This window comes from Branchiostoma lanceolatum, chromosome 12, assembly GCF_035083965.1.
Source record: "Branchiostoma lanceolatum isolate klBraLanc5 chromosome 12, klBraLanc5.hap2, whole genome shotgun sequence".
In the NCBI taxonomy this organism is placed as follows: domain Eukaryota; kingdom Metazoa; phylum Chordata; class Leptocardii; order Amphioxiformes; family Branchiostomatidae; genus Branchiostoma; species Branchiostoma lanceolatum.
The window spans coordinates 15,994,996-16,009,612 of NC_089733.1; the positions used below are offsets into that span (position 1 = coordinate 15,994,996).

General features: G+C 42.7%; 1 protein-coding gene across 2 annotated transcripts; it reads right to left on the minus strand.

Moving 5' to 3' along the window:
* Positions 1–68: 68 nt before the first annotated feature.
* Positions 69–13,382, minus strand: LOC136445630 (tripartite motif-containing protein 2-like). 2 transcript variants are annotated; one of them, XM_066443759.1, is made up of 6 exons: positions 13,037–13,382; positions 4,076–5,375; positions 3,280–3,448; positions 2,703–2,849; positions 2,007–2,085; positions 69–1,359 (listed from the first exon to the last, which is right to left on the minus strand). In XM_066443759.1, exons 2-6 carry the CDS (start codon positions 5,278–5,280, stop codon positions 1,139–1,141), a joined length of 1,821 nt encoding a protein of 606 aa, XP_066299856.1. In that variant the 5' UTR covers positions 5,281–5,375; positions 13,037–13,382; the 3' UTR covers positions 69–1,138. The 2 variants fall into 2 exon arrangements, with proteins under 2 accessions (XP_066299856.1, XP_066299855.1); XM_066443758.1 differs by lacking the exon at positions 13,037–13,382 and adding an exon at positions 7,276–7,575.
* Positions 13,383–14,617: the final 1,235 nt, after the last annotated feature.

The window sequence follows — 14,617 nt, forward strand, 5'->3', positions numbered from 1 at the left end:
CAGGTATCCTTACCACTCTACAGCCGACCGTTTGTTATTACAATGATAGGAACTTGAAAACTGATATGTACATTTCTCTCTTGTATTCAGTGTTGCACACTCAAGTTCTGTTAATGAACGACACCCGATACAAGCCTTAGAAAAGAAACAATCACAGAGAACGTGTCAATTATGTGCAGGATTTTCTCTTTTTCTTCTTCAAATGTTTGGATGGGTATCAAAATGTATCATACTATTGATACGTATTACATCGTGTAAATCATTTGCGTATAAAACACTCTTGCATACCAACACCAGTTAAAAGAACATAATCTCCAAGCACAGTATCAGTGTCAAGGCAGTATCAAAAGGGCCAGCTTTGGATACTCGTTGGCCATTTTGATACTGCCTTGCAACTGATACATATGCTTGAAGATTAAAGAGAGTAGTGAATATTTATTGAGGAAAGCTTTATAAGTCACTAGCTGAAAGAAATATTGCCTCTTTACATAAGTTACTGTTAATGCGTTACATGCTACCTCGTACGTATACATATATTGCTGAAATTGTCTATATTTCTAGTAAGATGGCTGGATATAATAAAACAATACACACACTCTTTCGTACATTTCATACCAATCGTACCTGATATAACGCGTTCTACATGTAATGTTAGATCATGGCATATCATGTTAGTAAACTAAGAAGCCACTGATTCTTCAATAAAGCTAAATTCACTGGTCCTATTACACGAGAGAAGCTTCAAGGATTAGTAATTCAATATGATTCAATTTTAGAACCCTTTTGAATTCAAAAAGCTCTCTTACCGTATAAGTCACCGTTTTTTTTAAATCTTTGGTTGCCCAAAGAGCAGGCTAAATATTTTTATTTTTCATTAACCATATGACGTTTGAATGTGACGCTTGTCTATGACGTCACAGTCGCCATGTTGGTTGGTTAAATCTGGATGAATCAGACCTATGGGTTTGCATCTGCATGATGTCATCATTATGTGAGTGTTACCTAACGTTATCTACAATTGTATAAAAATTCAGATCTACCTGATAATTCCCAGTTTCAACCAATCAGCATGGCGGATAGGTACCTATGTAACTCAGTTACGTGAGTGCTAACACCCTGTAAAATGAAACAAGCGCTCTCATTGGTCAGACTTGTAATGGAATATGAGCCCTCGGTTGGCCTCCATATCCATGACCGCCAACCGGCCGTCGGGCATTAAGGTCACTTGACTGGGGTGTCCGAGGCCCTGGTCAGAGGTCAGCAGGTGGCGGGAAAACTTGCCGTGCGAGTCAAACATGGAAACCCGTCCATTCCCACTGTCTGCCACGATGATGTTCCCTTCAGCGTCCAAGCATATTCCTGTATGAGAAACGTTGTCATTGAAACGTCAGCTTTTAAAGACTCTCCCTGGAGATCCCTAAAGTTCCTGTCAAGCATAGCCGACCATGACCTCCCGAACTTCTCCAGACCATAGTTGGGACTCATGCTCAAGACTAGCTCCGAAGTTGGGAGTTATCGTGAACAAGATCACTGGTTGTGGTTGGGAGTATGCCGGCGAGTAGGTCAACGTATCCGGGATAGTTTTTACAATATTGAATACTTCGACTACTGTACTGTATAAGTATGAGTCTTTCGAGAAAAGGGGACAATCACATAGCGTGAGCACTGATAATTTTCTTCAAACGATAACTTAGCAGGAAGAACGACAATATTGTTATGCAGTTGAACTGTTCTTCCCTTGCACAAGTTGCAGGTAATACAAGACACCACATTGTACATAACGTTACCAGTAGTACATTTTGTATATCATAATAAGATTCTAGTACCAGTTTTCAGTTCCTATAGACAGTCAACACGGATTTATTTCTTGTTCAAGGCAGAAACTAGACCGTTAGCAACTTTTATCATGCCTGTCAAATATGAAATGACATCAGTTACCGTGCTTATAATGTTTATATAACTTATAAAGTTACGTTCTTTAGAATATCATAACATTACAACGCCACCTTTAGGATTCTTCAGCTGTCCATCCTTGCTGCCCTTCTTGGCAACCTTAAGCCGAAACGTCCCCATCATTGCAAACACCTGGAATTCCAACAAGATAAAGAAAAATAAAAAACGTCATGGTTGGCAACAGCAATGTTCCAAGGTACTGCAGCCGGACTTCCGGTTTTCATTTTTTTTACGTCGTTTTTGGACAGACAAGGACGACTTGGCACTGCACTCAAGTTTTTTATAACTTATTTCAACAGTGCCACGTACAGAGAACAGTATACCCGTTTCTACACCTGGGTGAGTGAGGAAAGTCGTATAAAGTGCCTTTCCCAAGGGCACAACATCGGTGGCGTCAGGGGGATTCGAACCCGGGACCGCTGGGTTCTGGGCCGAAGACCCTGCCGTTACGCCACAATATGTATTTTCATTTGTCATGTAGCTTTTAGCTAGGCATAATGAGGGGACTATGTAAGGTAAGGTACGACACACCCAACTTTTTTCTGTCACAGAACAGCTGATTTTAGTACGAACTGTCCGACTAACTCCTCTGGCATGTCATCTGTCTATTTGACCTGTTTCTGCTCTTTCCATCCTCGTCCACCAGGACGTAGAGCGGAAAGGTCCTGGTGGACGAGGATGGCTCTTTCCAGCCACCTCTAGATAGCTAGGGTAACAGAAACGATGCATAACGAAAGCCTCCTATGTACCTTGACGCAGTGACTGTCGTGGTCGGACACGAATATGTTCCACGCCGAATCGACGGCTACAGATATGGGGTAGGACAGCTCGTGGTCGCCGCGCCCGCTGCCGCCGAATTGTCGTATCAGCTGTCCGTCAGGCTGGTAGATGAACACCTACAGATACAGGCAGGACAAGGAGCGTTAAACGGCGATCTTCTGTACCTCAATTTTAAGGTGTGATAAAAAGATGATAACCTCAGATGATACCTTGTCTCTCACTTCCACAAGAACATATCAATTTGTTAATTACATTGACAGGACCTGTATAAGCACTACCTCGTTAACTTTGTAAGTACTTTCAGACAAGCATATGGCATTGTAGCCATATAGACATACTGCTAAGCAGAGGAGTGGGTCCTGCTGGTTTTTTACGTGTTTTAGGCGTTTTTGTCGGGCTTTCTACTTTGTCATTTTTTTGTCATAGAGTTATGACAAAGAGACTCGTTACATGTTTTGCTTCGTAAGCGTGTTTTGCATCATGAGTGTGGCATCATTATGTGCTGTTTTTGATGGTGAAATAAAAAAATTTAAAAAAATACCTTACCTTGCTCTTCTGCGTGTCCGTGACCAGTACCTGACCTCCCACCGGGTGGATGGCGATGCCCATCGGGTAGGAGAGCTGCCCCTTCCCGAAGGTCTGCACGCACGTCCCGAGCTTGTCCAGCACGTCTATGCTCTCCTGCTGCGGCCTCGTGCAGAACAGGTGTCCCGTGCTGTCAATCAATCAATTAATAAATAAATAGATAAATAAATAAATAAACCAAGCAATGAACCAGTCAGTCAATGAATCAATTAATCAATCTATCTATCTATCGATCTATCAATAATCAATCCGAATCAACCCATCATCCATCCATGTATCTATCTATCTATCTATCTATCTATCTATCTATCTATCTATCTATCTATCTATCCATCCATCCATCCATCCATCCATCCATCCATCCATCCATCCATCCATCCATCCATCCATCCATCTATCTATCTATCTATCTATCTATCTATCTTCATCTAGACTGGAATACCTTGTTGGCCTTGGCCATGTTTCCCAGAGGTCCAGTTTGAGAGAACACAGTCAAATAATCTTTTACAAAAACGACATATCAAAACAGGAAGTTTTGATGCAGTACCGTAACAATGCGATTGGATACCCAAAATCTAATCATATCCAGGTCTCATCAAGACCTAGTCACATTCCATTTCCAAATATCAATAAAATCCATCCAGGACTTCTCGACTTATGATAGACTTCTACATGCATACATACATAAGATACACACATACAAACGCTACCGAAAATGCAACCCTCTTGGCGAAGGTAATAATGAATAAACAAATACCTGTCCGCGGCTAGATGAAAGTAGTGCGGCTGGAAAGACTTCCCCACGAACTGTCCCGCGTTGTCGTACTCTTTAATCTCTCCTTCTTCTATGTCGCTACAGCCGTCCATGACAAAGATGCGTCCCTCGGGGGTGACTGTCATTCCTCTGGGTTCCGCTAGTTGGCCCTCTCCCGAACCCTCGTGTCCGAAGAAGACTAGACCTGGTACCGGTTGGTTGGGATTGATTCCTCTCATGACCGTTGGTGGTGTCGCATTTGCAGGCGTGAGGCTATTCTGTCGTTCCTTTTTAGAGCCTTTCTCCCTCAGATGTCCTAGGAGGGCCTTCCCTGTTGGAGTGATGGCCGGTTGGAAGTCCATTTCCAGCGAAATGTAGTCCGCGCTCAACTCCTTCATTGTGATGGCAGCCTCTAACTTTTTACAAATGGCGTCCTCCATGCCTATGACCTCTGGTTCGGTGAACTCCAACCTCTTCTCCGCCCAGTCTCGAGTGGCAGACACCTCGTCGAGCGTGCTCTGTGCCGAGTCCTTCTGCTCTATCAAACGCATTTGTTTCGTCATGAAGTGACTCTCGAGCTCCTGAAGTAAAACCGCTGCCGTCTTGTTGATATCGTCGATCAACTGTTGCTGGTAAGACCGTATGGTGCTCTCTACCGCCTTCTTCTCTGCATCTAGCTTCTTCTCGTTGTCAGAGACGCCGCTAGAGACGTCTTCGTGGATCTTAATTCTCTCTTTGCACGTCTTCAGACTTGCGCCTATCCGGTCGCGACTGCCACCTGCCGCTTGAGCGGCGCTGCATATAGAATGCCCCTGATGAATGTCGAGAATGCACTCGCTACAAATGGCCACCTTGCACTGCTGGCAGTAGAAGCGACGGACCTCCTTCTTGTGTGTCCCGCACCTGTCTCCCGTGCGCGGCTTCGCAGCTATCGGCGGAGGCGGCTTCTTGACAACCGGCACCAACTTCTCACAGAAACTGGCGATCTCGAAATTCTTCTTGAACCCCTCGACGCCATCTTTAGGGAGTATGACCTGTTCTCGACATGTAGGGCACCGGAAGATTCGCTTGTCCGCGCTGATCTGTTTGATACAGTTCTGACAGAAGGTGTGCTGACAGGGCAGGACTCTTGGATCCGTGAACGTCTCAAGACAGATCCCGCAGGACAAGAGCTCCTCGCGGATTTTCTGTAAGTTGGTGGTGTCCATGGCCGCTCCTTGGCCAGGTGTGTTGGCGGGACAAGCCGTGATGGAAGTGAGGAAGTGACGTAATTTTGTGGAAGGAAGTCGGCGATCAAGTGAACCTGAACGGTTTGAACAACAAGAAGAGACATGTTAAGTGTTTTTCTTCACGGTTAAGTGGAAGGGATAGTGCGTGACAGTTTTTGATTGACATACAATGAACGTTGTTTGTTTGTTTGTTTGTTTGTTTGTTTGTTTCTGTTTTATTTAGCCAGGGTGGCCCAACTCAGTGCACTACACTGCTCTGCAGTGGGGCCCTGGATAACACAATACAATCAGTACAAAACATAAGTCTAAAATACATATACATCGATACATACAAACTTTACAGAGCCATAATCCATACTCGTAGTCCATATTCCGTTCCTATCGTAAGGTTCAGTCTTGAGCTATGAGGTGAAGTTTAACACACGTTTTTAGCTTGCCCTAAGAAGTTCGTACGTATACATAATCCCTTCAACGAACGGATAGCACCGGTTTGTTGTTAGCATTCTTAAGGCACAATGTCGTGCGGCAGCAGAAGTAGGCAACATATATTATGACAATAGAAACTTGTACGACGGCTTCAATCATTCATAACCTAAGCAGGTGTTTTAATCTGTCTTTTCATAGGCAAGTTTCTGTCCTAGTTTTTATTCTTAACCCCACAGCGAGGTTTCTCTGTGCTATTTATAACGCTTGAAGCACCGCAGGTCTTGTTACAAGACGGTGGTTGTGTTTCACAAAGGTAAACACTCCATTCATGGGCTACAATGTTCCTGAAACAACATTGGCGCGAACTCGAAAAACGACTGCTCACACACACACACTTAGGCGACTGGTCATGGCCCGCATAGACTGTAGTGCCACGACAAAACTGTCACGTATAGTTTAAAGAAGACTTAGAGGATAGTGCTTAACGATGTAGGATGCGTATATCTAGAATTGAGACGAACTTGATCAATGTATCATACTAGTCCTGAGCTGACCTCTAACTTAAGTGGGCATTTTTCAACCACGCCCCCTCCCCACTAATCTATCATGGCATAGGCTGGTCCGCAAATAAAGTTGCGCATTTTGATCTCGAAAATATACAGCTTTACTGAAAATATGTAATTTCAACCACGCCCCTCCCCACTCCCCACTGCCTACTATTATGGTTCGCAATTTTTTGCGCATTTTGATTTCAAAAATACACAGCTTTACGAAGAATATGTGATGCATTTTTCAACCACGCCCGTCCCCACTAACCTATTATGGCATCTGAGACTGGTTCGCAAATATGTTACGCATCTTGATCTCAGCTTTACAAAGAATATGTGATACTTTTTGTCATTGTACAAAAGAAGGTGTTAACATGTATTAAGTCTCCGCCATTTCTTGACACGTCACGTGACACACCCTGCCATGCACTGTTTACTTCCTTTAAGTGAGTCATGTTTTTTTCGAGGAACGTTTCCTTGTAGTGGTGGTTGAGAAAGCACGAAGCAATTTGAGGCACCGCCTTCAACAAAAGACTGTAAAACACAATTCTGATGCCCATCGTTTTTCAACCCCCCTCCCATGTTCTTGTAAGCTTACTACTTGCCCATAATTCTTAAGGAATTGTTGTTACAGGCACATTTGTCGTATATTGTATATCAGCGACAGTGAAGGTAGTTGACTTGAAGCATTTGCGCTACAAGGAAACGACAGTAAAAAACACTTAGCAAAAAGTTAACTTATCATTGAGTTACCATGTCATGTTAAAGACAGTATGTAACTAATATTCAGCTCCCTTCAATGTACATATGTACAACTTGCTCGACAAGGTTGATTCTTATGTCAAGGTTCAAGCGACAGCTACACGCTGCGAATGCTGTAAAAACCTCACCTGTGTTTGGTAAGTGGCTACCTCTACTTACTTATCCTTTTCTACTAGTACAGAAAACCGTCCAAGCGTTTATCTTTAAGGAACGCCAACAAAAGACCTGTAAAGCTCACCTTGTTTTGGGAACAACAATAAACCACTTGTCAGAGTTGAGACTTTCTACTTGAATATCTCGAGGGGGCACGCACGTTCCCTAGGGCCCTATTGTCGTCGGGGTCAGAGTTGACATTCCCTTTTATGGTCTATGGACGAGCGTAAGAAATATTCTGCTCAGGGGTGTGTACATGTGTAACGTATCCCTTTAGCTTTCTGAGTCCGATCAAGGGACCGGTAACATTCGTCGCACGACGGCTCTACGACAGCGAGTGCATGGTTGGAACAGTCATGAGAGTGTCGTGCAAAATTCGGCTGTCTTGTGGCGTACCTTCACATTGATGCAGTTGATACTTATTTCGTTGGGTGGAGCTTTTGCCGGTCTCCGCTCGACAGTGGAAATCTCAAGTATGCAGATGTACATGATCATGAATCATGATGTAGTATTAAATCGACGTGCAATCTGGCTTAAAATGACGTTGATGACTGTTAGCTTCAGTGCTTCAGATTCTTCTATATCAGTGTCAGATATCTGTGATATCCATGTGTCTGTTTCTAGGTTTAAATCACTTTGTTGCAACTTTCCTCATAGTAATGATAACTGTAACGATAACGTCCGTAATCATTGGTAAAGGGAACTGCAAATTGAACATCAACATTATAATAGACAAGACGTCATATTACCCTAGCCTGAGCGTGATGCAAGGAAAATCTATGATTCAGAAGACTGTGCAACTTAGAGAGTTTTTATTCAGAATCCGATGATCAACTCATAGTGATGATCAACTTTGAAATACAGTAAATGATGTACAACAAGAGTTCTACGACCTCATACCTTCGCGAAATGATTTTGACCTTTATGACTGACGTATTAGGAGTGTTTTTCATCAATCAAAAATCATACCAGTTGATCCTCCTCACCCAAATAACATAAGTTGTCCAAACCTCCTTGTTATGATTATGAGCTTAACAAAGAAGGTTATGCTAACATTTTTCATCAATAATGCAAATAAGCTCCTTATTAGCATAATTTGATTCAATGGTGTTCACATTCACACAACTTCTAAATGCAACAAGTATGAAATTGCCGTTATTTACTAGTATGGAATGATAGTAGTTTCTCATGAATTATGCAAATTAGGCCTACATTTGCATAATTTCTATCTATTGACATTCCTCTCTTCCTCAGTTACAAATGTCACATATTTGAATAGTCATATCATGGAACACAGCAGGTTTTTAAAATTGCCTCATTAATTATAATCTGATTTGCATAATTATCATCCAATCATACAAAGCATCACATAAGCTATCTACATACCAAAAATCATGACCATCCATCAAGCCCATCTCGAGTTATATTATTTTCTCATTGATTATGTAAATGAGGTTCTCATTTGCATAGCTGATATCTATTAATATTTCTCTCTTCCTCAGTTACATATGTCACATGTTTGCGAGTCCTATCATGGAAATTGATGAATGTATAAACTTTCCTCATTAATTATGCAAATTAGTTACTGATTTGCATAATAAGTATCCAATCATGTACATCATCGCTCAAGCTATGTACATGCAAAAAATCATGACCTTCCATCAAGCCCTTCTTGAGTTATTCCCTTTCAAAGTCTGAAGCAAAACCTACCCCTGCAGTTCCAAAAAAGTTGCTAGGGGGCCCAAACCTATACCACTTACTCTCTGCCCAACGAGCTATCTACCACTCAAAAATCAGTTCCATAGCATGTCCACAACACGAGATATCATAACATGAAGTTCCGCTGCAGTACCGTAACAAGCCGATAGGGGGCCCAAAATCTAATCATTTTCAGGTTTCATCGAGACCTACCAACATACCAAATACCAAGACAATCCTTCCAAGAATTCTCGACTTATCGTGTTCACTAACAGACACACAGACATGCTCGGTATGCCCATGCTGTGGCACTGCATTAATGACTGTTCTTACTCATATAAGGCCGTGTATATCCAACTTTGGTCAAAATTTGTATGTTTCAGTCTTTTAATTGGTGTAAGGAGATATCTTTGTGGTTTGGTTTCACATGCTCCGAGTGGACTCTTCCAGGCTGGGAGTAGGTCAAAGTTGACGATTGTTTTCGTCTGTCAGCTGTTACGAGAGAACGAGCTGGTCAACTGTCTATTTTCTTTGCATGATTCTAAAGTAGACAGATGTGGCTTTCTGGTGCATAAGAATTTTTGGGGCTTGCAATTAAGGTGAATCCTTTTCTGAGCCCTTGTTTTAGTGCTTTAAAGCATTACTGCCTATATGGGCAAGCCTATCTCTTGTATCTGCCCTACAGCTGGCTGATAGCCAATTTGTCCCTGGCAGCTGCAGTACATGTAACTGACGTTTCCTGCCTGCCTCATGACCCCTCATGACCCCTCATGACCAACTTTGCCCCCCATCTACCCGTATCAATATCCCCGTCGCAACCAGAACGCATAGTAAAGCATACAATTGAACACATTTTTACACTTTTCTCGTTAATTATGCAAAACACTTCGCCCAAAATCTAATCATCTTGAGATTTGCCACATACACACCGACACACCAACTACGACAACAAACCATCCAGGCGTTCTCGACTTATTCTGTTCACTAACAGACACACAGACAAGCACCGTCGAATAACCTTCTCGACGAAACCATTCGTCGCGAAGGTAACTAGCTGCTCTTGATAAATATCTATACATATAGCACCACGTGTATGATTATGTATTATGGATATGAATGTTGCAACATATTGCCAGTTATATATTGGTGGCGTCTTACAAGTACGAGTAGTTATACTACAATACTGAAATTTGTAACACAACTCCAAACATAAAATAAAATGAATATAGATATAGTTATACATAATATCAGTTACGTGAATGAATAACTACGTGTACATGAGGACATTTTATAATGATTATCATTGCGTCACATATCAAAATCCGTTCTTTATTCCTTATATTAAAGTTAGATATTCGTAGTAGACATATAACATTACGTACCTAGCTTATACATGTACTCCAGATGTACGCTAGCTGTGAATATATCTAATTCTATCTTATTAGTATGAAGTGAACGTTGAGGTAGATATATTTTGGTTGGGAACATAGAATGCTGTCAACTGAACATAAGTCATTCATTCCGAGTCTACCATGAAATGATATGTGACAGTTCCCACCAAATTGACCAACAAGATAAATATAAATATTGTAGTACATAATATCATTATATATAACACTTATGTATATATATGGATATGAATGATTACGTGCACATGTTCATTTTATCTTACTAGTATGAAGTAGACATTGAGGTAGATAGATTTTGTTTGTGAACATAGAATGCTGTCAAGCATAAGTCATTGATTCAGTCAACCATAAAAGACTGTGTGTGACATTTCCCGCCAAATTGAACACACAGACACCCAACAGCTAACGTTACACCCAAGGCATGTCGATAATGTCAAATTATGTAACTAGCTAATACTCCCAACATTCGATAGCTGTGGATATCCCACTATCTCACAGGTAAATGTTTTGGAGCACAGAATGATGTCAATAATCATCGATTCAGTCGACCATAAAGACTATATAGTTGGCAGTTGCCTCCCTCCATAGCTACACCCAGGGCATGTTGAAGCTGTCGATAATGTGGTTCTGAGTCCCATTCTTCGCATGTCCGTCCGTATCCCCCATGAATTTGTCCAGAATCGACGGTAGAGACCTGAAACCCTTTCTCCTGCGACGCTTCAGCCGTCGTTTGGTAGGCGTTCTGGTCGGTTGTTTTTCCTCGGGGTTTGCCTGATGCCCGTTAATTATGGTTAACCGCGGCGGGTTCGCTCCGCCACTAACCGGGCCAGACTGGTCGACGTGCCCGTCCGACGGGTTTTCTTTCGCCGGGATTTTGTCTATAACAACAAACGAGTCGACCTCAGATATAGAATATTCACAATCTAGGTTTTCAGGGACGCTAGAAGTTGTCAAACTCATGTTTTCAGCTGTTTTAGTCCGAGTGGTGATACACGGAATGTCCGCATGAGGTTTTACACTATCTTCCTCCAACAGGTCGATCACCCGAACGCAGAGGCTTGCCGTGTAGAAATCCTCGGGTAGCCCGTCTACCCCACCCGGGGGAAGGCCCGTCACCCTCCCGCAAACGGGACAAAGGATAACGACGTCCCAAAGCATAATTTTTCGGAGACAGGGTTTACAGAACGTGTGTCCGCAAGCTAGGATTCTCGGAATATGGGCGAGGATGTGGAAGAAACCATTATGTATTCTACAGACGAGATGTTCGTCTATAAAGTGCTGTATCAAACTGCCAGGCGCTGCCGCTTCCAGTATAGTCTTACTCACATCGCCGTGTATTTTGTGTGGAACGCTCCGTGTTAGCTCTGTGTCTATGTTGTCCGTTTTGTTTGGATACGAGAGCTCTGTCTCTGACTCTTCTGTTGCTGTAGATGTTACGGCTGTCCCCACCGCAGTCGACAAAGACGTTAGTGTAGCAGTTGACATTCTCGTGGCGTCTGTTGGAATCGCTGTTTTTGAGGCTATCGTCTCTTCGCCTGAATGTATGCTTGTTCCTCTTGATGCAGTAGGTCTAAGCTCAGAAACTGTACCTTTTGCTGTAGATTTTTCTTCGCTACTTATAGTGCCAGACTTCTGTTCCGTACACGTTATTGTCCTGGATAACGCTTCAACATAACGTCCCATTGTTGTTGTAGTTGTCGCCGCCGTCTTCATTGTCCCGTTGGTGTGTCCTACTGTTGACAAATCTGCAGTTGGCGCGCATTTTCTTGTCAACATCACTTCATTTTCCAAAAGAGTTCCCGCGACCACGATGTCTAATTCCAGCTTGGACGATAGAACGCTTTTCACTCTGCCGACAGAGTCAACATTTTGTCTCGTTGTGTTGGATAAGTCCGGACACGTTTCCAATACACGGGGCGACGACAGAGTTCTCGTTTTCCTTTTAAGGTAGCCTATCATTCTTACACCGCGAATGCATCGGTCTCACGAATACAATAAATGGTTCAAACGAACAGTGTCTTGAACATCAGGTTGAGGTGAATCTTTCCCCAGAGGTGGAACAGCAGTTCTGAAGAGACGTGCAAATGTGTACAGGTCACCGCAACCCAGTCAGGTTTGGCCTTGTGATGTGCTGCCTGGTATGCTATATATGTAACAAGGCCATTCCAATGTGATTGTATGTGTCCTTGTTCTACAATCACGGGAGGGCGTTTCGGGAGGACTACTTCTCGATACACATATGTGTAGATGGTTGTCATTGTAAAACCTAAGAAAAGTACACATAATGGGTTAGATATTGATGTTAATCAACGGAGAACTTAAGAAAACACAAGAGCGCACTTAATGCCAACTGCGTAAGTGTCACAACCTTCCTGTTTCTTTTATTGATACCACGATTCAATACATGTGATTCCCCGCTCTCCTCACCGAATGTACAAATTCTTAATCCATCTTTTACTTCTGAAAAAAAAAACTATTACATTACGGGTATCACTCAATGTCTTCCCAACAAATGTACACACTTGTATTCATCCAGGGCTTCCAAAAACGGTTACACTTATGACAAGAAAAAATTCACTGTGTTAGCAAGGCCAGGAGATGAGATCACTACCGGATGACGCCCATGGCATGTGACAAGGCTTCTTATATTACACATAAAGAATCCCTATTACATTACGGGTATCATTTGATGCCTCTCCAACAAATTTGTATTTATCCAGGACTTCCAAAAACGGTTACCTTTATGATAAGAACCAATGCACTGTGTTAGCTAGGCCAGGAGATGAGATCATTGCCAGGTGACGCCCAGGGCAGGTAATCTGGGCAGGTGCCAAGTCTTCTGGACCTATAATAAACCCCAACGACTAGTCCAGGTGGCTTGGTAGTCGACTCAGGACTGTACAAGGCCCCAAGAAGAACCATGGGCCACTCAAGTAGCGTTTTCTGGTAGGAAACCTCCACTTGAGTAGATCAAAGTTCCTCACACACAGCCCCGAGTCGACTCCAAAAACGTGCGTGTAAATCGGGCCTAAAATAGACCCTGGGGGACCAGGTGACTAGTTAGTTGCGGTTGACATTAACGTTAAGAACTAAAGGTTAGATGATGCAACGTCCATCGCTACACACAAAGGCACAATTATAGCAAGGTGCGTCTTGCTTCGCCTCTACTGTGGCCTCCATCAGGCGTTCTTACGGGCGCATGGATCGTAGAATTCGGCAAAAAGGGATAATTGGCCAGTAGAGTCAGTCCATGGTAAGGTATATATTTCCCCTGCGCTTGCGAATGAAACCCTCTGGCGGCCAAACTTCCCTGGCAAATATTCTCCCAAAAGCTGGCGTACTTAATCTGTTGAGACTACCTATACTGCGCCTTACTGTATGCAATACCATACTGAATACCAACCATGCCAACAACGGGAGCGCCAGAGAAAACAGCTACAATTTACGAAGACAATTATATCAAGGTGCGTCTTGTTTCGTCTGCTGCGCCTTTACGTTTTCTATACAACACTGAATACCAACCATGCCAACAACGGGAGCGCCAGGGAAAAACTTAGGAGCTAGATATGATATCATCCCTCCAATCAACACAACATCGCTATACGCAGAGGGCAATCATTGCACGGTGCAACTTTCTTTAACTACCGCATCTTTTCACTACCATACTGGATACCAACGATGTCAACAACAAGAGGCCCAGAAAAAAAAGCGAGTTACGAGGTAGACATCATCTGTCTAATCGAAAGACTTGCTTAGCAAGTAAAATCCTCAAAATCATATTGCATGTCGGTGGTTTGAAAATCCTACTCAGCAAGGTGTGCGTTACATTGACACCGTTAAAAATTTAAAGTCCGTCCCGCACCAGATAGGGCGGTTCCCATCTCCGTTTCAATAGCCCTTGGGCCACGCAACTTTGTGCAATTACTACAGCGGCGGACTTTCAACGAGCCAACGAACGAACCGACAAACATACCAACTAACTAACCAACCAAAAAACAAACAAACAAACACATAACTTTCTTGGCGAAGGTAATTAGAAACATACATGAACACACGAATCCTCAGATCTTCGGAAGAGCTTAGGATTTCTTGAATCTTTTAATCTCTACTTCTCTAAAATTAACATCGTCTTGTGTGCAAAATCCTGGGACTTTTAAAAAAGATAAACGTTGGATTATACTTTTTGAAGTCAAATATATTTGCAACATGGGAGAAAAAAATGCAAATACGTTTGTTGTCTCTAAAAGTGTGTCTATTTTAGGACAAGGCCGGGAGGTATCGAAGTAATCATCACGCACATCCGACCGTAAGAAGTTCCAA